Source organism: Pleurodeles waltl, chromosome 10 (assembly GCF_031143425.1).
Source record: "Pleurodeles waltl isolate 20211129_DDA chromosome 10, aPleWal1.hap1.20221129, whole genome shotgun sequence".
In the NCBI taxonomy this organism is placed as follows: Eukaryota; Metazoa; Chordata; class Amphibia; order Caudata; family Salamandridae; genus Pleurodeles; species Pleurodeles waltl.
Genome location: NC_090449.1, coordinates 239,458,948 through 239,480,864, shown reverse-complemented (window position 1 = coordinate 239,480,864; position 21,917 = coordinate 239,458,948). Strand labels below are relative to the sequence as shown.

Sequence of the window (21,917 nt, the reverse complement as noted above, 5' to 3'; positions counted from 1 at the left end):
GCCACCCTGCAAGCGAGTGATGATTCTTTGCTTGTCACAGTCACTTGCTGAAATAAATCTCAAGACGATGGAAGTTGCATGACAAATTAATTGTAATACAAGTCATTAAAGAAAGTGAAGTTACTCAACACAATCTTCGAGATAGATCCTGTGCATTCATACTCTTCAGAGCCACCTCTAATGAGCAGGACCTAATTTAGGAATGCTGACTGTGAACCACAAGTCCCTGTTCAGGTTTCTCCTTTCTGCGTTCAAATCTGTACAGTACTCTCTATTCAATGGCATATAATAGCAGCACATTCTAAACAGGCATGACAACAGGAACGGAATACGCATAGGTGTAAGTGTACTCGTCTTTTATGAAAGCTTGGAAGACACCTTTTGGTCGCTTCAGAATTTTGTCTGTTAGACGGTATGGTTAGCAGGTACCTGGTGGGGTCTGGTTCTATGTACTTCAGGTGAACACAACGGGTCGATGGTATTGTGTATTAACTTCCAGAATGAAAGGGGCCCCTCCAATAAAGCAATGTGCTGGCTGTTATGATATTCACACCGCAAGCATGAGGACGCCCCTACATAAAGAGGCACCGCTTTCTCCCTCTGCCAGTCCCGTGATTTACCACTGGCTCACAGAATCAGCAGACTGAGAACACCCCTGCCACAATGACAACTATCTAGGGGCTGGTCTTTGTTGGGAGTGCTGTGGGAGAATGGAAGTGCCACATGATGCATGGCTGATGCAGAAGGGATCAGAATGCATAGAGTGATGCGTTTCTGAGAATGGGGATGGGGATGGTCTCTTCATGTGCACGGGATTGGTTGCCATCTGTTCAAATTAAATACAGTGCTGATCATGTTAAACCCCCCTGGAATGACAATATTATCATGTAAAATGGCCACCCCCTCCACATCGTGGTGTAGCAGCCTTAAAAAATGATATTGTGTAACATCGTGTAGTAGGTTGTACAGCTTACATGGAATTCATTGCTATTGTGTTTCTATTTTGCCAATGCTCTATTTCAGGCATGCTTCGGTGAAGACAATTTAAGATGGCTGTTGTGTTATGACACAGAGGTTATTTTAGATGAGGTTTTTCTCCTCGAAATGGCTACCTGGAAAAACGATCATCTTTGTAGATTTACGATCTCTGATGAGTTTCTTAGACACACTCACTTCACTAGAAGCATACTTTCCAGTGGGCTGAAGAAAAATGCTTCAACAAAGCAATTGCTAGGAATGACTCACTCAGAACATCCCCAAAAAAATAATGCCGGGGAAGAGTTCGCAGTTACCTGTGAATTGCTGTAAAGAGATTGATCAACTCTCAGAGCCCCTCGCCCCTCTCTGTATTCTTTTTTTTTTTTTAAAGTCTAGCACTAACCAAGACATTTCGTTTTTAACACAAATATATACTATACACATTTACTTTTAGGGGCCTTGAATGGGCCCTTGAATCAGTCCTTTTCACCCACTGGTCTGCTGTTGTGTCATTAACATTTTGCTCTTGCCCACCAATGCACACAACATGGGGTAGAGGGTCAGCCCACTTCACACACTGGGTAACCTAATTGTGAATGACGGCATTCAGTTCTTGCACAATGTGCACATCAACACAGTACGTCTCCTTCAGGTCCACTGCACTACTTATGCAATGGTGTTTTAATATAAAATTAGATTTTATAGTCTTTCAGACAATGTTTTTTTTTTCCCATACAATGTGTGCCTTCCTACAAAACACTGTTCACAAACAAAATAAACATTATCAAATCCAAAAGCTCAGCAGCTAATGCTAGACCTACTGGCTTTGCCCTTGCTTTTTTTTTTTTTTGCTGTGACATGAACTCGGACAACCAGCAACAACTCTCTAGCTCCGTCTAAAAAGGTAATCTAGGAGACAAGAAAGGCTTTAGAGCATGGTATGGGAAAGCAGCTGCACAGAACTTTCCTCTTTGCACCAAATGATGGATACACTTGGACCCTGAGGTTCGAGCCTGTCACATATGCATGAATTCTCGACTGCGACCCTGCACCTTCGGTTTTCTGTCAGTGTTTCTTAACATGTGGTCCGAACACTTGTGAGGGTCCACAAAGCCTGGTCAGGGGGTGTAAAATTGCTCAGAAAAAACTAAAACAAAAAAATAAACAGAATAATAAAGCGCATATAAAGCAGCAAAATGTAAAATTAAACATTTTTCATCGTTCTGAAAATGTAAAGCAATTTAAAATTGGATGCTAAAAATTAAGTTAGTATCCTCAGACTGATTTGTGAGAGCAGAGCAAATGCATCGTATCGAACACAGTACGGATGATTGGTGGTCTCAGTTGGATTAAGAAAACGTCAACCTGCTTATTAAAGTTATGTTTTTTTTCGATTTGAGAATTAAATGAAGTATTTCATAATGTGTATATTTGTTCCATTAATGCTTATTACTTTATTTTTGTGCATTGTTTCGCAAATAATCGAAAATAGTTAGCCAGGATCCCCACCTCCCAATAATGACTCCGTCGGGTTCCCCGGATGCCAGTGATTCAGTGGGGGCCCCCGAGTTCCAGTAATCATTAACTGGCGGTCCACAGAAGTAAAATAGTTTAGAACCACTATTTCAAAACAAAGGACTTTTTAGTGTTGTTTAATATACAATTTAAATGGTTTAGTATTAAATGTTTGTTTAATTTTTAAATGGTCATAATTCCTAAAGGCTGCATGCACAAGAAAAATGCAGGTCAGTTCATTTGCATAATCAAGCCATTGCCTCCCTAATAGAATTGGCTTTTGATGCAGCCAGAATTTAGGGATTACCGACGACGTTACTGAGGTCCGGACAACAGAAGTGATAAAGTCAAAATATAGAATGATTAATATTGAGCTGAGCTGGAAAAAAAAAAACTAAATATAAGATGACCAGTGAGCCAGACGCCTTGCTCACACAGCCCGGAAGTCACCTACCTTTGAGTCTCCTTGATTTTGATAAGCAGTTTCTTTTCTGCTGCCATCTCCATCTTTTCTTCTCTTTTTGCTAGGAAATTCGGTGTGGATTTTCACGTTCGCATTCTGTCTTTTCAGATTAGGCGCAGGAGAGTTCTTATTCATTTTAGAAATCAGTAATAATCACAACTGAAAAGCGAAGTGCAGAAAAAAGGGCAATAAATGATTTGATCAGTCAGAAACAGCACAGAGTGTAAGCCCGGTCCCATATATTTTTCATCTGTGCAGAGACTGTGCCCCGCACCAGCGGCACCGGTTATGCAGCATAAATGACCGCATAATGTGTTGGAGTCCCATGACCATGTAGTGTAACGGTGGGAAGTGCGTGGGTATTTGAGACGTCTGGTACGAGGACAGGACTAGTGCTCTTTCTCTGAAGCTCTTAATGCTGAGAGACTGCTGTACAAACAGCCGGTGATGTCACTCTTCACTGCTCTGTGACATCACATCCTCTAACTTACAGGAAGGAGGCGTAGGGTTTACACCTGGCAGGAACAATCCTATAATAGATGAAGCAGAGGATCATCAGGTTAGAGGTATAATAACAAACTAATCACTCAAGAGAGTCATGAGTGATCTCACACGGGACAGACAAGGTAACGGAATTTTCTTCCATGCGTGTACCTTTTTATAGGATTGCCAGATGATTCCGTGTCACCAGGACACGTTGTTTAATTAAAGTCCTGAGGTGACAAATCATTGCGTTCTAAGAGTTGTAGTCTTTGCTCAGCTTAACTGAACAAAGCGGACGAACACATATGAAGCAATTATCTATAAAAGGAATTCAACGGCCTGGAAAAGCATCGGAGACAGACATTTGGCAAACACGGCTTTTTGGCATCCTGTTCACTATTCCTCACTTAACTTATTTTGTCTTGTTACTCGTTTTCCCCCTTATACACAACCTTTTTCACACTATATATTCTACAGAACACTGTCTGGCTGAAGATTCACTCACCGGTATCAGGAGTTCTCTCTTAATTCGTGCACTACTAAGGAATTTTCATTATGTGCAAAAGAACAAGTCACTTACCTCTGGTAACAAATTATCTGGTAGAGACAATGGGGGTTATTACAACTTTGGAGGAGGTGTTAATCCGTCCCAAAAGTGACAGTAAAGTGACGGATATACCACCAGCCGTATTACGAGTTCCATAGGATATAATGGACTCGTAATACGACTGGTGGTATATCCGTCACTTTACCGTCACTTTTGGGACGGATTAACACCTCCTCCAAAGTTGTAATAACCCCCAATATCTAGCTGCAGATTCTTTACCTTTGAATTTCCCCAGGCGTCAGACTGGATCTAGAAGATTTTTTGTGAGCAGTACCAGTGCGTTCTGGTAGGTGGCTTTGTTTGGTTCCGTGAGTCGTTGAGGTTGTCGTAGGCACCACAAGTGACATCGCCTTCACCTGTATAGGAGCCACCTCGGCGCGCGATTTTCCTGCACGACGGAATGGATGAAATGCCAGTCGCTGCAGACATGAATGTCCACACAGTAGTGTTTGGCAAATGAGTGCAGGGATGCCCACGTTGCTGCCTAACTGATGTCCAGGACTGGTACTCCATGTGCTAATGCTGTGGTTGCAGCTGTTCCTCTGGCAGAATGGGCCCTTAAGCCCTCAGAAGGCTGCTTCTTAGCAGATATTAGTATAGAGAATGACCTATCGCTAAATGGTTAGCTTCTGCACTGACCGACCTTTCTTTGATCCAACATACCCCACGAAGAGTTGGTCATCCACCCGGAACTCTTTTGTGCAGTCAAGGGAGAACGATAACGCTCGTTTTGGGTTCATACAATGGAGTCGTGCCTCTTCTTTGGAGGGATGTGGAGGAGCGTAAAAGGTGGGCAGGGGTGACTAATTGTCCCAGATGGAATGGAGTCACCACTTTTAGTGGAAAAGAGGCCTTAGTGCAAAGCACTGGCTTTCCTGGAAACACATTCAAGTAGGAGGGCAGGGATGATATAGCCTGCAGCTTAATCACCCTTCGGGCAAATGTTAATGCCACTAGAAAGGCTGTCTTGATGCTAAGGAGCCAGAGAGGACAATTATGCAAGGTCCCACTGGGGCATGATAAAAGGCAAAGGGGGAAACATATGTACATGCCCCTTTGAGAAGCCCATGTATAATAGGGGAGTTAAAAAAGAGGGTTGGTCAGGAAGATGCAGGAAGGCAGACAAAGCAGAGACATATCCCCCAAGAGTAACCATAGCAGAGTCCTGCTGGACAAGGGTAAGAATGAAGAGAATATCAGAGAGAGGCAGAAATAGGGTCAATAGACTTTTCTGTGCAATATAATACAAACCTTTGCCACCATCTTGGTTGAGAGACGCCCGGAAGCCAGAATAACATTACAGACTTCGGCAGAAAGGTTGAAGACTATCGCTGCTCAATCTCCATGTAAGAAGGTGGAGACTCGACCAGTTCTGATGAAGAGCCCTTCCCTGCTGCTGAGAGCCCCAGAGGGGCAGTCTGATCGGAGGATCGATGCTCATTCTCAGGAGCTCGGGATATCAGACTCTCCATGCCCAGTCCGGAGCCACAAGGATAACTTGGGTCCAATCATTCTTGATCCTCTTGACAACTCTGCGCAGATGTGTCATGGGCGGAAAGGTAAACAGGAGGCCTAAGCTCGGTTCGAGATGGAAAGCGTCTCCAAGCAATAGCCACTTTGGAAACTCCATTGTGCAAAACTGCTGACATTGCATGCTCTCTTCGGAGGCGAACAGATCTAACCCAGGCTCACCGTACTGCTAAAAGAGACCATGTGCCATCTCTGAATGGAGACACCACCTGTGATCTGCTAGTCATCGACAGCTGAGTTTGTCTGCCCTGACGTTCAGAGAACCTGTTAGGTGTTGACCCACCAGGGTTATGCTTTGCTGTTCCAGCTATGTCCAGAGAAGTAGGGCCTCTTGACAAAGGGTCCATGACCCCACCCAGCCCTGATTGTTGCAGTACCCCATGGTGGTGGTGTTCTTCGTGAACACCTGTACTATCTTTCCCTTGATGGAGGAAAGAAATGCTTTAAATGCTAGTCGAGTCATACGGAGCTCCAGGAAGTTGATGTGGAGTCCAGATTCCGCTGGAGACCTGAGTCCTCTGATCCCCCACCACTCCCACTCTCCCAGATGGCCGTTCTATTCCAGGAGTGATGCATCTCTCACTACTGTGAAATATGGTTGGAAAAGGAAGAGGAGTCTGCCTCTGACCCAATCAGTTTGTTAGCCATCCCTGCAGGTCTTTTGCAGTTCCCTCCGAGATCTGGACCATGACTAAGAGATTCCCCTGATGTGGCACTCACTGGAACTTCAGGTCCCATTGCAGAGCCCGTATATGCCATCTGGCATGTGTTACCGGCAGGAGGCCATGAGGTCTAGAAGCCTGAGAGTCATTCTCACCAAAATCCAGGATAGAGGCTGAAACATCATTATCATAGCATGAACATCCTAGACTTGCTGCTCAGGAGGACAAGCCTGAAACGGCACTGTGTCCAGAACAACTCCAATGAAAGGGAGCATATGAGAAGGAGTCAGGTGTGACTTCAGCATGTTTATAGTGAACCCCAACGAATCCAGGAGGTCCACCGTAGTATGGAGGTGGGAAGCGAAAGCCTGGGGAGAGCCCAGCTTTAACAGCCAGTTGTTAAGATGGGGGAAGATTGACCCCCTAATCTTTGCAGATGAGCTGCAACCACCGCCATCATCTTGGTGAACATCTGAGGGGCACTGGTAAGGCCTATGGGGAGCACGGTGAACTGAAAGGGCTTGTGGCCTACCTTGAACTGCAGGTAACTTCTGTGGGCAGGCAAGATGAGAATATGAAAATACGCCTCCTGCAAGTCCAACTCTAATGCTTGGTCTAGGGCAGACAAGACCGAGCTAAACTGAGCATCCTAAATTTCTGTTTTTTGAGGAAAAGATTGATGGTTCGGAGGTCTAGGATAGGCCTAAGACCTTTCTTTTTCTTTGGACATCAGAAGGTAGCAGAAGTAGCAACCACCGTCTACTTCGGATATCGGAACCCTCTCTATAGCTCCCTTGGCCAAAAGAGCCATAACTTCCTCACTGAGCTAGGACAGATGATCCGCTGTATGCCGATCATGTGTTGGAAGTATGGGGGTGGGGAGGATAAGAGGGGAGGGCGTATCCCCTCCGAATGGTATGCAAGACCCATTTTTCCGATCTTATGGACTATCAGAGGTGGAGATGGTGGTGGATTCTCCCACCAACTGGACACCCATGTTTTTGCAGAACAAGATTAGGAGGGCTTGAAAGCTGCAGCTGTTCGGTGGCTGGAGGTTGTGGCAGACCTTCGGCTACCCGAATTCCGGGGCAGTAAACACTGCACCCTCACAAATCTTGGAAAGCTTGTGCAGGAAGGTGGCTGGAAGAGGGCTGGTATGGTGGTACGCCCCTACCGTATCCACGATAGGGGTGAAAGGCAGACTGTGGATGTGGGGCAACTGGGAGGTCTAAAGACTTGGCCATAGCTCACAAGTCTTTAAAGTGCTCCAGTACCAAATCAGCCTTCTCCCTGATGAGACAGTGCCATCGAAGGGCATTTCCATGAGGTTGGGCTGGACATCCCCTGAAAAGCCAGATGTGTCAGAGCTCCAATGTCAAGGAAACCACTCTGCCCAGCAAGTCAGTCGTATATAAACAACACCTGATGGTGAACTTTGTTGCATCTCTCCCATCCTTGACTGCTTGGGAGAGAATTCCTCCGGGACCTGTGGCAGCACTTGCTCAAGCAGTGTGCGGGAACAGCAACCCAAAAGGCATGCAGTGTTCACCGACCACAATGCTAGGCTGGTGGAAATAAACATTTCCTTGCTTAAGGTGTATAGCCTCCTGGATTCCCTGTCCGGGGGGGTGCAGCAGGAAACATGCCATGGAAGTGGAGGCTCGGACTACCAAGCTCCCCAGGGTGGGGTGCTAGGTCTGGGTCCTTAGGTGTGGGGCAATGGCGGCAGGTGATTGTCCTGTTCACAGTAGCCCCTGTACTGCGCTTGGACCAGGTTCCCAGCAGAACATCAATAAGTGCTTCATTGAAAGGGAGCAAGGGTTCTGAAGAGGAAGCTCCTCAGTGAAGCACTTCCATCAAGGGGTTAGTCTTAACCGCCACAGAGAGTAGTTTGAGATCGAGGAACTCCGCTGCCCTCTTTGCATAGAACGCTCCTTCCTCCGTAAACAGGTAGTGGGAGAAAGAAAACCAGTATCTGGTGATGTGTCCAATCCACTGGCATCTCCCAGTTCCTCACACCAGTCCACAGAACCTTGAGTGTCTAACTGGTATTCTAAAGGGTCCAGTGGCCCCTCACATTCTTCCCCCATGCCTAGATGTTCAGTATAGGGCTCAGGCAACAACCTACGACCAATCAGCCCTATTGGAGCAGGAACTGGTGTCGATCAATGCCATCCCAATTCAGAGTCGTCAGGAATTAGAATGGGGTTGGTGCCGCCGGGAGCTTCATGTTGGACCGGCATCAGGGAAGGTCACTTTTGCACAACTGAACCCGATCCGGATCGGATCCACAAAGGCCCATCGGAGTGGAGGCCGGAGCCACTGGCACAGAACCTGACGGGCCTCCTGCAGAGCACCTTCGGGCCCGCGGGGTCAAAGAGGTTGGCCTGCTAAAATACTTAGCGCATGGTCGCATAAAAATCTTTGACTTGAGCCCTGGTTGCTCTGGCTCACAGAAAAGCGGGAGGTGCAGAGTCGACCCAGGTGCAGGATTGGTTGAACCATGCTTTGAACGCTGATGTTCCTTGCTCGTACCGTCAGCCAATGGACGGGAACAAGTCGAAGCATGCTTCCACTTCTTATGCTTCTTGTGCATCTTTCCAGTGTGTCCTAAGGACTGGGAATGGGAATGGGACAAGGAGGACTTGGGGCTCCTAGAGCAGTACCTTCTTCTCAATCGGGACTGAGACCTCTGAGGAGTCACGTGACAGTGTTGCCTGCTGGGCTGCTAGCAGCTTTAGGGACCCCTCTCTCAAAACTGTTGGTGCCATGGCCCGGCAGTCAGAGAACAACTTGGAGTTGTGGTTGCACTCGAGACACCACAAACAGATCAGATACGGGTCTATGATTTACAAGGCATGGTGACAGGCACCACACGGCTTAAATCCGGTCTTCCTCAAAGACATCCCTCGATACTCCACAAAAACACTTGCCAAAACATAAAAAAAATTCTGTCAAAAAATGACAGAGGGGTAGCTCCTCTCTGGATCAGCGCTAATTGGCGTGGAAAGAAAAGAACTGACTGTACGCGCTGAGGTGCTGCCTACATAGGTGACCGCAATGTCACTTTTGATACGTACGATACTGTGCGGAAATTAACAAAGCCACCTACTAGCGAACATGGGTACTGCTCACGAAAAATCTTCCAGATCCAGTCTGACACCTGGGAACATTCAAAGGTAAGGAACCTGCAGCTAGATGTCTCTATCAGATTTAAAATATTCACATTTTGTCAAATGTTGCAAGGCAAAGACTGGCGAGACTGGTGTTTTTTTTTACTCACTCGCCGTACACCTCGGTTTGTAGAGTGCTGAAAAAGTAACAATATGTACCCAAAAAACATATTACCATGTCCCAACTCCAGAAAGAGTATTCTGTCAGATACAAGCAGGCACACAGAGTGAAAACCATTCAGTCAGTGCTTTAAATGAAAATATAGAAGTGCAGACACTCACTGTTTAGAGTACTTGTTTGCTCCTGAAAAGTGCCGGTATTGGACACACTAAATGTATTACATCAGTGCTGAGAAGTTCAGGTACTCTACGTTTCAAATTAAAGAAGTACAGGTACTCAGTTCCGGACAGTACCTGACCATTTAAAGCACTGCATTCATTGGTCTCTGTGCCATATTTCACTTGAATGTATAGAAGCTCATTCTTTTATCTTTCACTTGACTCCTTGCGTTTGCCTTGTTTGTCACCAATACATTTGTGTTTCCCTATACAACCGCACGTTAATCTGTACCACAATATACGGTGTCTGCTGTCTTTGGTTATTTTTTAGTAAGTGCTACTCCATTTTTTGTTATTTCTCTGAACAAGATCTTCAGGTTTTTTTGGGGTTGACACACGGCCCTCAGAAGAAACACCACATGTATTAATTCTAGTTGGATAAATAAGTTGCCACCGATAAATATATAAAACCTATTTATTATTATTTTTTGTTATTGAAGCAAGGATTGTTGTATATGGGCAATTGGAGAGATAAAAAGATTGAGAAAGAGAGAGACTGTGGCCAATGTTAGTTGATGGCATTATGTATACTTTTCTTGAGACTAAGTCAGAATACAGTATGCAGAAATATCCTTCTGACATAAATATTGTTATAAATATTGTTTGCAATAATATCATACCATTGATTATAGATTTTCAATTATTAACTTTAATCAGAGCAATAATTCTGTAAACGATATTACAAGCACAATATTTATGTCAGAAAATATTGTGGTACCATGATATTCCTCAAGTGTGTATATTATCTAGGTAACATAAAAGGAAATTTGTTCCAGTCAAGTTGACAGATAAGCGAATTGTTGAAATGCACGTTATGCTGCAGGTTGATTTTGAAGGTCTGCTGAATAATAATTACATTTGCAAAAGGTGGTCACAAATTGTGAACTTACTTCTTAGGTCTGGACTTAAGACAACTTTATCTGTCTTCCAAACTGCAAGTTTTCAAAAAGTTCCTAATAAAAATACATCTGTATTTAGGCTTTTAGTAAATCCTTTGATTCACTGGGCCATTCAAATGTCAAATTGTGTTTCCTCCCACCACAGAAAAAAGTGTAGACCCAGAGCTGAGACTGAGTGATGCCGGTAACCTCGTGCTTGTTAACAAGGCTGAAGGTCCATGCTGAAGCTCTACAGGTCTATTGTGTTGCCGCTCAACAGTGCCTGGAAGCCCTCGACTGCTCACAAGTGATCGTAGGAGCGCTGGTCAAGAAAACTACAGTTGCAAGTGCAGGTGAGCTTAATGGTAGCTTCACCTGGCAAGCACACGCCTCCCCTGACTTTAATTATTTTGTTTTCTTCAATGACCTTGTTTTTATTGCAATGGCTCAGCACTCTTTTATATTGGCAGCTAGCCTAATCAAGAGATGACTGTACAGCCCGAGAGGATCCCTTTGTGGTTTTAGTATTAAAGCAACTTCTCTTTCGTGCATTAGACAGAGGTCTGATCTTTGTCATCATCAAAGTTAGTCTGCCTCGTTGAGGTGCTGCTGGCTGGGTGCCCATAAAGCCCCCAGGCAGTAAGAAATCAAAATTTTCAGTCTCCAAGACCTGCATTCCTAAGACCAAGCTAATCTTTCCTGAACCAGTATGCGCACTGTCTGAGAAGTAAATCACTATCCCATTGTTTTCCAAACTGAAAAATGAGTTTAGTTAGACATCCATACCAAATGTCAATGTGGAAGGGCCTTAGGAACCATTTCCCCTTGGGAATCAATGCGGCAGCCCACTTTAAATAGATACCACCAGTCAGTGGTAAATACAAGTGCCTTGAAATGTATAATATTTGGGAGGACTATTTCTTATGTGACCGTGTACATGTGCACTGGTGAAGATAGTAACTCAAAGTGAATGTATCCAATGTTTGCAGTGGGCTGACCCATTGCCCTACATCTAGTCTATTGTTTTTTGCCACCTGTGCCAGTTCGTAAGTGGGGGGACGGAGTGACGGCAACCAAAGTAAATCGGACATGGTCCTGCTGTATTAGAACAGCTCATCCAAATCTGTCAGGCCAAGTCTCCTCTGAACAGGAACACAGACAACCTCAGATCAGTTTCAGTTTTGCTGGGCCTCATAAGTGAAGTGACGATTGTATCCTTGGACATGCCAAGCACTGGATCAATGTGTGGACATCCCTTCACAAACAGGGCATCACAAAAAAGGGGGATGCATAGAATGCTTGCGAAAGTCTCACCACTGGCAAGCTCTCTGGCACATTCCAGTTCATCTATTTTTGCCAACTGTGCCACTAGAGAGAGGGAGTATCCACAAGAAAATCAGTCTTAATCCTGCTTTTATATGAACCTTTCAGGCTGAACTGCAAGGCCATTGAGAAGGAGTTACGTGATGAAAAGTTGCAGATAAATGTAGAGATTATAGGTTTGTATAGCTGCAGATTTATGAGTGGCAGTTAGACTTAATGGGTGTAGGCGACAGTACGGGGTGTCAAGTTTTCTATGTATGCTAATGAATACAATTATGAAGGGAGCTGCTTGGTTTACCAATTGCTGAGAGGTTGGACAAAACTAAGACTGTCTGGTTTGAAGTGGACTAGTGGTCTTTGTACCACTTTTTCCATTGTTCAAAATGCAGATGTCCTTCCTTACTCAGTGAGCAGCACCACTGCTCCTCCTTCTAGAGCTGTCTGACCGTTGAACAATACAACTCTTTGTAGAGAGTTGGTGAAGATTAAGTATCCTTCATGAAAAAGCTGTCGGCAACAATGGACCTTGGACAAACAGGAGCTCTACCTAAGGGCTACTCTTTTGTTTTTATTTTCTAAATGTGTTTTATTGAGATTATAGGCATGACAGGACAACAGCATTCAGTGAATTCAGCATGTTATTAATGGGAAGTCAGCTTGGCTCGATAGTACAGCTGCTTTCACTCTCAAAAATACAAAACATCAGTAACAAACATGTACAATTATCAGGAACAGTGCTAACCGTGAAGTCTACCTAGGGGACGGATGAGTTATGTCATACAATTTGGGCTGGCCGAGAGAGGACAGTCTCCAAACTGGGTTATTTGACAACGGCACCGCATAGGCATAATGAACGGTCTACTCTCTAGTTTAAGCTGATAGAGTGGGTAACAGAGGAGGTGGCTTTGCCATCTCCTTAAACAGTTTTAGACACTCCACATTCGCTTTGTTGGAACTCAAAGGCGCAGAAGTTTTGGGGTTCTGTATTTCGATCTTGGCACCGATTCTCAGGCTATGCACAGAATTTCTTTAACAAGCTGCAGGATGCCATTTTTCTAGTATTTACTTATGTTCTCAAATTCTACTCTTAGATTTCAATTTGCATATTAATAGTGCAGCAAATGCTTAGGCTAGTGCACCCCTAGAGAGGCTAACCACATTCAAATTAAGCCAATATGTCACCCTTCAAAGACATCAGGCAGGTCACACTCTTGACCTTACTTTCATCAACTATGTTGTTGAGTTCCTTAAAGTTCTGGACATCACTAGGTCTGACCATTCTTTAGTCCACTTTGATTAGAGTTGGGATAACATCCTAAATGGAAGCAGCCCATTGACCATGAGAAGTGGCAGAAAATCAATCTATATGAGATGAATCTTATGTTAGATAGCTCCATCCCCACACTTGGCTGGGATGTTGATGCTACTGCATCAATTCCTGGCTACTGGACTTGGTAAATAAGTTGGCCCCTTTAAAAACCTCCAACAATCTTCTGCACCCTGGTTCACTTCTGAGGTGGGAGAAGTGATAAACAGTGTAAGAAAGTAGAAAAGCCCTGGTGGAGGCACTACTCTCAAGAGGATAAATATGAGTATAGATTGGCCCTTAAGAAGTATCACATGATGGATATAAAGCCACAGTCCAGCTATTTTGCTGACAGAATATCTTCAGCAGCATATAATCCTTGATAAAACTTTAAACTTGTCAAGCATTTTCTCCATCCTGCGACTCACCCACAGCCACTGAAGTCTCCACTGATCTGTGCAATGAGCTATCTATCCTTTTTGAAGATAAGATCTATAAAATTGTATCCCATTTTGAAGAAAATCCCATCACTTCAAGTACTGACAGAAGACAGTTGGTTTTTAGCATGATTTAGGTGTGTAAATTGTGTAAGTCTTCTATGATCACATTGGAAGAGTCTGAATGTCCTGTTCTCCCTTTTAAGTCTGCCTTACCTGATGATACCTGTCCTCTATGGATTTTATCTCTAAGGCGATGAATCCCATCTGTAATCAACTTTTTAATATGTCTGTTCAATCTGCTGCTGTGCCATTGTAGGAAAGTACCATCTTGCTTGGCATGTTACCCCCTTTTTTACTTATATGTATGTTTGTTTTTGCCTGTGTCACTGGGATCCTGCTAGCCAGGACCCCCAGTGCTCATAAAGTGTGCCCTGTATGTGTTCCCTGTGTGGTGCCTAACTGTATCACCAATGCTCTGCTAACCAGGACCTCAGTGTTTATGCTCTCTCTGCTTTTAAAATTGTCACTGTAGGCTAGTGACTATTTTTTACCAATTCTCATTGGCACACTGGAACACCCTTATAATTCCCTAGTATATGGGACCTAGGTACCCAGGGTATTGGGGTTCCAGGAGATCCCTATGGGCTACAGCATTTCTTTTGCCACCCATAGGGAGCTCAGATAATTCTTACACAGGACTGCCACTGCAGCCTGAGTTAAATAACGTCCACGTTATTTCACAGCCATTTTACACTGCACTTAAGTAACTTATAAGTCACCTGTATGTCTAACCCTCACTTAGTGAAGGTTAGGTGCAGAGTTAATAAGTGTGAGGGCACCCTGGCACTAGCCAAGGTGCCCCCACATTGTTCAGGGCAATTTCCCCGGACTTTGTGAGTGCGGGGACACCATTACACATGTGAACTACATATAGGTCAATACCTATATGTAGCATCACAATGGTAACTCGAACATGGCCATGTGACATGTCTAGGATCATGGACTTGTCACCTCAATACCATTCTGGTATTGGGGGGGGGGGGGGACACTTTTATGCATCCCCGGGGCTCCAGCATAGAGCTAGGGTACTGCCAAATGAACTCTCTGGGGTTTTCTCTGCAGCTACTGCTGCTGCCAGCCCTCAGGCAGGTTTCTGCCCCCCTGGGGCCTGGGCAGCCCACTCCCAGGAAGGCAAAACAAAGGATTTCCTCTGAGAAAGCGCGTTACACCCTCTCCATTTGGAAATAGGTGTTAAGGGCCTGAAAGGAGTAGCCTCTCCTGGCCTCTAGAAATGCTTTGAGGGGCACAGATGGTGCCCTCCTTGCATAAGCCAGTCTACACCGGTTCAGGGACACCCCCCCCCCCCCAGCCCTGCTCTGGCGCCAAACTGGACAAAGGAAAGGGGAGTGACCACTCCCCTGTCCAGCACCTCCCCAGGGGAGGTGGCCAGATCTCCTCCAGTGTGTCCCAGACCTCTGTCATCTTGAATGCAGAGGTGTGAGGGAACAATGGAGACCTCTGAGTGGCCAGTGCCAGCAGGTGACGTCAGAGACCCCTCCTGATAGGTGCTTACCTCTCTCTGTAGCCAACCCTCCTCTGAGGGCTATTTAGGGTCTCTCCTGTGGGCTTCTCATCAAATACCGAATACAAAAGCTCACCAGAGTTCCTCTGCACTTCTCTCTTCGACTTCTGCCAAGTATCGACCATTGACTGCTCCAGGATGCCTGCAAAACCACAACAAAGTAGCAAGAAGACTACCAGCAACATTGTAGCACCTCATCCTGCTGGCTTTCTCGTCTGTTTCCTGGTGGTGCATGCTCCGAGAGCTGTCTGCCTTCACCCTGCACTAGAAGCCAAGAAGAAATCTCCCGAGGGTTGACGGAATCTTCCCCCTGCTAACGCAGGCACCAAACTTCTGCATCACTGGTCCTCTGGATCCCCTCTCATCTTGACGCGCATGGTCCCTGGAACACAGGAGCTGGATCCAAGTGTCCCCGACAGTCCAGTGGTCCTTCTGTCCAAATTTTGTGGAGGTAAGTCCTTGCCTCCCCACGCCAGACAATAATCCTGTGTACTGCGTGAACTGCGTGAACTGCAGCTGCTAAGGCTTCTGTGCACTTTTACAAGACTTCCTTTGTGCACAGCCTAGCCCAGGTCCCCAGCATCCGTCCTGCATTGCCCAACTCGCTGAGTGGGACTCCGACATTGTGTGACCCTCTTTTGTTGTGCTGAGACGACCGCCGTGCTCAGATCTTCTGAACGCCTGTTCAGGTGCTCCTGCTTCTGCGTGGGCTCTCTGTGTTGCTGAGCGCCACCTGTCTCCTCTTCCAAGGGGCAGCCTCCTGGTCCTTCCTGGGCCCTGGCAGCACCCAAAACCTTCAACCGCGACTCTTGCAGCTAGCAGGGCTTGTTTGCGGTCTTTCTGCGTGGAAACAACTCTGCATCCTCCAGCACGCCATGGGACATCTTCTGACTAAAGGAGAAGTTCCTGGCACCTTCCGTTGTTGCAGAATCTTCGTCTTCTTCCACCTGGAGGCAGCCCTTTTGCACCTTCATCCGGGGTTTAATGGGCTCAGTCTTCAGTGCTTTGCAGTCAGTTATTGTCTTTGTAGAATCCCCTATCTCGACTTTCCTGTCTTTCTGGGGTAGTCGGGTAACTTTACTCCTACTTTTCAGGGTCTTAGGGTGGGGTATCTTGGACACCCTTAGTGTTTTCTTACACTCCCTGCGACCCTCTACACACTACACTAGGCCTGGGGTCCATTTGTGGTTCGCATTCCACTTTTCGAGTATATGGTTTGTGCTGCCCCTAGGCCTATTGTCTCCTATTGCATTCTATTGTGTTCTACAGTGTTTGCACTACTTTTCTAGCTGGTTACTTACCCGATTTTGGTTTGTGTGTATATTTTGTGTATATTACTTACCTCCTAAGGGATTATATCCTCGGAGATACTTTTGGCATATTGTCACTTATTTTTATTACCTCCGAGTATTGTGTTTCTTATGATACAGTGATAAGTGATATAAGTGGTATAGTAGGAGCTTTGCATGTCTCCTAGTTCAGCCTAAGCTGCTCTGTTATAGCTACTACAACACTACTAATCTACTAATAAGGGATAACTGGACCTGGCACAAGGTTTAAGTACCACAAGGTACCCACTATAAGCCAGACCATCCTCCTACAGCCATCTGTTGAAAATAGGCCAGACTTATTCCACTGTTAAAAAATGTTTAAAAAACACACTGGCTGACAGGACCCAAATGGCAAGTTTTAGACCTTTCTCTCCACGCCCAGTTGCCTTGAAGATGCTAGAAAAATTAATAAACTGACTACTGACTGGAGTGTACAGCCTATCTTCCCGCTCTGACCACTTTTGCCTGTAATTTGGGAGTTAAGATACATCTCCTTTTGACTATGAGTCCAGAGAGTGCTGCAGTACTTGGCTCATGCGTTGCTCTTTCGAGAGCTTTAATGAGAAATCTGCTCCTAATCCCTTTTTAGTCCCAGAGAACAGTGATTCATGGTCTCAACACCTCTTGTCCGGATATGCTAATGTTCTGTGCATAGTGTGCCTGCTTTCCAGCTGAAGAGGATGTGGGCTGTACACTATGCAGCAACTAGACTACTAATAAAGATCCCTAGGCAGCCATAAATTTTTCGCTAGTTGAAGGCGCTTCATTGGCTGCTGATCTGGGAGAGGATCCTCTTTAAAACTTTGGTCCCAGAACGCAGAGCCTTTTATTGCTCTGGTCCTCTGTATCTTTCAAATAGATTAATTCATTATAACTAGACTACAACTCTTTGCTGTCCTGATGCAGGGTTGCTCTGTGTCCCAAGAATTAAACGCAAGTGAGGTGGCACGTTCTTCTCCTGTCATGCGACTCAGGCATGGAGTCACATCTACCTAAGAGCAGGGTCAAAGCCCAATTCAGAATGTCCCTCAAAACAATGTAATTTGGGGCTGCTTTCTGAGCATTCTCATTCACTGTGGTTGGGGTGGGGTGGATGCTGTTTCTTCTAGTGTCAGGACACTGCCCACAGTAGCTGGGAGCCTTAGAAATAGTTTGATTGATTCAAGCAGGGTAGCTCACACAGGACAGCAACAGAAGGGGGTACTCATGCGGTCTTGCCTACCATGAACCTATGGTACTCAAGGCATGCAGACGGCAGCAGTAGGGAATGAACGTTTGCAACACCCCACTCAGACAGCCGACTTGGGCAAGTTCACAGTGTGTTTACAGAAAGGTTTGGTTAGACATATTAGATCTAATAAACCGTAAATTTATAAAGCTTTCAAAATGACTTGGTAGGATGGAAGGTTCTTTCAATTTGAAATAGGAAAGTTGTGCATATGAGCCTTGTTCCAAGTCCTAGGGTGACTGTATTGAGGCACCAAAGGGCATTATAACCTGCATAGAGAAACAGTAGCAGCACACTGAGAATGCCCAAGTTTTACGTCAGATTCCTGTAGACCCTATCACAGTTCTGGCCAAATGCTCAAACCATGAGTCTTATAACCTTTTTTTTTTTTTTAGATGCTAACACTCCCTGTGGAAGACAGCGGATGAACTTCTAGAGAAACCACTAGCAAAAGGAATCAGTAACTTCTTCAAAATAGATCTCAGGTCCCTTGATATTTCCCGTCAAAGTCATAAGGTATGTAACCTCTGATAAATTACTATGCAGTGATTTAGCATCATGAACTGGAAGCACAAGTAAGAGCTCCCAGCTAGGCCTACTCCTCTGCCTCACAATCCTCATTCATGAGTTTCAGAACCTAAACTCTTTATCAGATGTTCCCACATGGGGCTACGCAAATAGCCTTGCACTGTGCTCATCATTTTAGCAGAAAAAAATCCATGTACCCTCCAATGTAGCAGACCTGATACAGAGATCAGATATTATGGAGGAACCAATGAGTGAAGTGCTCAAAAACCAACTGTTTTCTGGTACCTCAGGGCAGCAAGGAAGGGCTGGACGAGCCAAGCCATTTTTCGGGGCTGGGTAAAGAAGTCTAACTACAATTTTGGTGAAGCAGGCCTGAATGTATTGTTGAAAGCCCTCCTAAACTAGCATGTTGCTGATGGAGTCTGGTCAGGCTGTGTTTGGACCAAGGTGCAATCAGTAGCCCTCACAGGCCTAAAAAAATCTACTCTCCAAATTTTATCATCAGGTCGCTGTTTTTAGGACCTACTTGCCCACTCTGGCGAGTTGACAAAAAACAGGTATTATGTTCAGTCAGAAAGTGAAGGAGCAGTAAAGATGCATTTAAATCTTATTTTTATCTTGACACATTTCCCCTGTGTTCAGAGACAGAGGTCGAAAGTTGGTTGGTCTTCTTACAATTACCTTTCCTTTGACTGCAGAGCACCAGGATTTTGTAAAGTGAACTGTCTGACTTGCTGTACAATGAGTGTGAAATGAAAGGATTCGGGGTGTCAGACTTTCTTAAAACACATTTAAAATAGCTAAAATGTCAACTGTACAAACTTCAAAATATATTTCAGTAGTTGTGAAATTGATGAAGTGCTGAAAATAATATTGCAATAGGATGAAAACAAATCAGAACACTTTACATGGTGATGTTCAAATGATAAATATGTTTTCTGAAACCCAACTGTCACAGATTATTGATAATACACTATACAGTTTTACCACTAAAGCTGCAAGTTAGTGGGATTTTGTTTGGCCATTTCTTGGAAATTTACTGTCTGTAAATGACAGTGAGGTACCACAGCATGCCTTAGTAATATATTTATTAAGAGTGAGTTTTTAAACAAACTGAGAAACGCTCCTGCCCTGATGCAAATGCTATTAGTAAATTAAGAGGCAAGTGAGGGATCATATGTACTCTGTATGTGGGGTAGATTCTTAGGGCCTTATTTATGAGGCAGTCTCGCCGTACAGCGCAGCAATTCACCTTGTTGCACTGCACTGTGTGACGAGGAAAGGGCAGCAGTGCTCCATTTTTAAGGCAATATGGTGCATTATGGTCCTTTATCATGCGCTGGCTCACAATGGGCTGCCTAACGTCAACACCATTGCATGCATGCACGATTGTTTTGTGCAGGAAGGGACATATTCCTTTCTATGCGTGCTGCAGAATGCATCACACAGAGGAAGAAACGAGGAGGGATAGAGATATTTCTCCTTGTCTCGCCTTGTTGGAAATAAATGGCCCTTTTTGCAGGCTTCTGGCCTCCTGTTTTTGAGTCTGTGCTGAGTTTCGCTTTGGCTGGTTTTAGGACTCTGGGCACTGTACCACTGCTGACCAGTGCTACAGTGCAAATGCTCCCTGTCTAAAATGTATTGCTGATTGGTAAGTCCCTAGTATAATGCACCAGGTGTGCCCTCAGCTAGTAAATTAAAGGCTACTAGTGGACCTGCAGCACTGATTGTGCCACCCACATGAGCAGCCCTGCAAACATGTCTCAGGTCTGCCATTGCTGTGCCTATGTGTGCAGTTTTAAACTGCCATTTCAACCTGGCAATTGCACCCATTTGCCAGGACCAAAGCTTTCCTTTTATTACTTGTAAGCCACTCCTAAGGTAGGCCCAATGCAGCCTTATGGGCAGGGTGCAGTATGCATTTAGAAAGTAGGACATGTACTGGTGTGCTTTACACGTCCACATAGTGAAATACTGCTGAACTCGTTTTTCACTATTGCAAGGCCTTTCTCTCCTACAGGGTAACATAGAGATTGCCTTGAAATATCTTTTAAGTGTGATTTCCCATTGGGAGCAGATAGAGATGAGAAGTTTGGGGTCTCTGAACTCACAATTTAAAAATACATCTTTGGTGAAGTTGGTTTATGAACTGTGAGTTTGAAAATGGCCCTTTTAGAAAATGCATTTTCTTGCTTAACCATTCTGTGTCTCTGCCTGTCTGCTGAATACACGTCTGGGTCAGGATGCCATTTGGGCTGTTTCTGCATTCATGCTAGACAGTCACACAAAGGGAGCTGAGGTGTGCACTGCAGATCCTGGTGGCCATTCACCAGGCTGATGGGTCTTCCTGAGCTAGAAGAGCTGACACTCAATACCTAAATAGGGCTGTGCCTGTCCTTACACAAAGCAGTCTCCAATTCCCTGGATTGTGTCTGGGGTCAAGGCAGAGAAAGGTAGAGTCTTGTGCACTACAAAGACTTCTCTTTGAAGCATGCCTACTTCAAAGACAGAAATGGGTATAACTACTGGACCTCTGACACCATATAGTTAGAATCCTTCTGGACAGAGTAAATTCTACCAGGAAGAAGGGCTGGATGTTGTAGGAGGGACTGCCATTCTGCCTATTGCTTTGTTGTGCTGGCCTGCTACTTGCTGCTTCTGTCCTGGGCATGAAAGGACTGGACCTGGCTTTCTATGTCCTGCTACCAAAGATTCTCCAAGGGCTTGGATTGAGCTTGCTTCCTCTTAAGAAGTCTTAGGGACATCAAAGACTTCAGCTGCCAGCGCATGTGCTCTCCTGCTGAGAGTCCTGACTTGCCATGTGGTGTCAAATCTAATTCCTGGGCCTTTTGGACTGAGTTCTGGGGCAACAAGGAAGAAACTAGTACAGAGACTTCCAGAACGACTTTGAAACCGGTGCTGCTCTCTGTGCTGCTGCCTGCATCGGAGCCGTGGTCCCCGCTGAGTGCAAAGACTGTGGCCTACAAAGCAGGCTTGACGCCGCCACAGTGCCTCCTAAATGCCACCACAGCCTGAGTCCTGTGTCACAGATGTTCGTGGCACCCAACTCAGACTCTGCCACAGCACATGTGGCCCTGCGGTGTGATCACGACATCGCAAAGTTGACGCCTCGTGTCTTGACCCGCTGTATTCATCGACCCCGTCTTGTTGCAAGGTACCAACGACTCACCTCCCCTGCGTAGCAGTAAGGAACCAATGCCTTAGGAGGGTGCTGGTGAGCCCACGGCAAGATGGCCTCACAGCAGTGCAGCTCTGCCTGTCAGGACTTTAAATCCTAAATGTATCCATGCAAGTCTCTATAAATGACTCAGCAAAATGAGGAAATAATGCCTTGTGAACACCCTGCCCGCTATATCTGCTACTGTTCTCTCTGATAACCTGCAAGCCTCTAAATACAGGTGGGGCCCGGTCACGCAGCATGTGCTTGATGATCAATGTAATGGCAGCACCTGCCCACCTGTGACGAATGCAGAGGAGCATTACAGCGGCGGAGCAGTGGATCCCAGCTACAGCCGGAGGACCAAGAGAGT

At 45.4% G+C, this 21,917-nt stretch overlaps 1 protein-coding gene across 5 annotated transcripts in view; it reads right to left on the bottom strand.

The window, feature by feature from the left end:
- The window catches only part of REXO5 (RNA exonuclease 5), a 567,496-nt gene that overhangs the window by 466,445 nt on the left and 79,134 nt on the right, over positions 1-21,917 (bottom strand). For 3 of the 5 annotated variants that reach the window (XM_069210273.1, XM_069210274.1, XM_069210275.1), the window contains one exon: positions 2,948-3,115. The exons of the other annotated variants lie outside the window; for them this stretch is intronic. In XM_069210273.1, coding sequence (XP_069066374.1) covers positions 2,948-3,091 — 144 coding nt within the window. In that variant the 5' untranslated portion in view covers positions 3,092-3,115. The remainder of the gene's footprint in view (positions 1-2,947; positions 3,116-21,917) is intronic. 5 annotated transcript variants of the gene reach the window in all.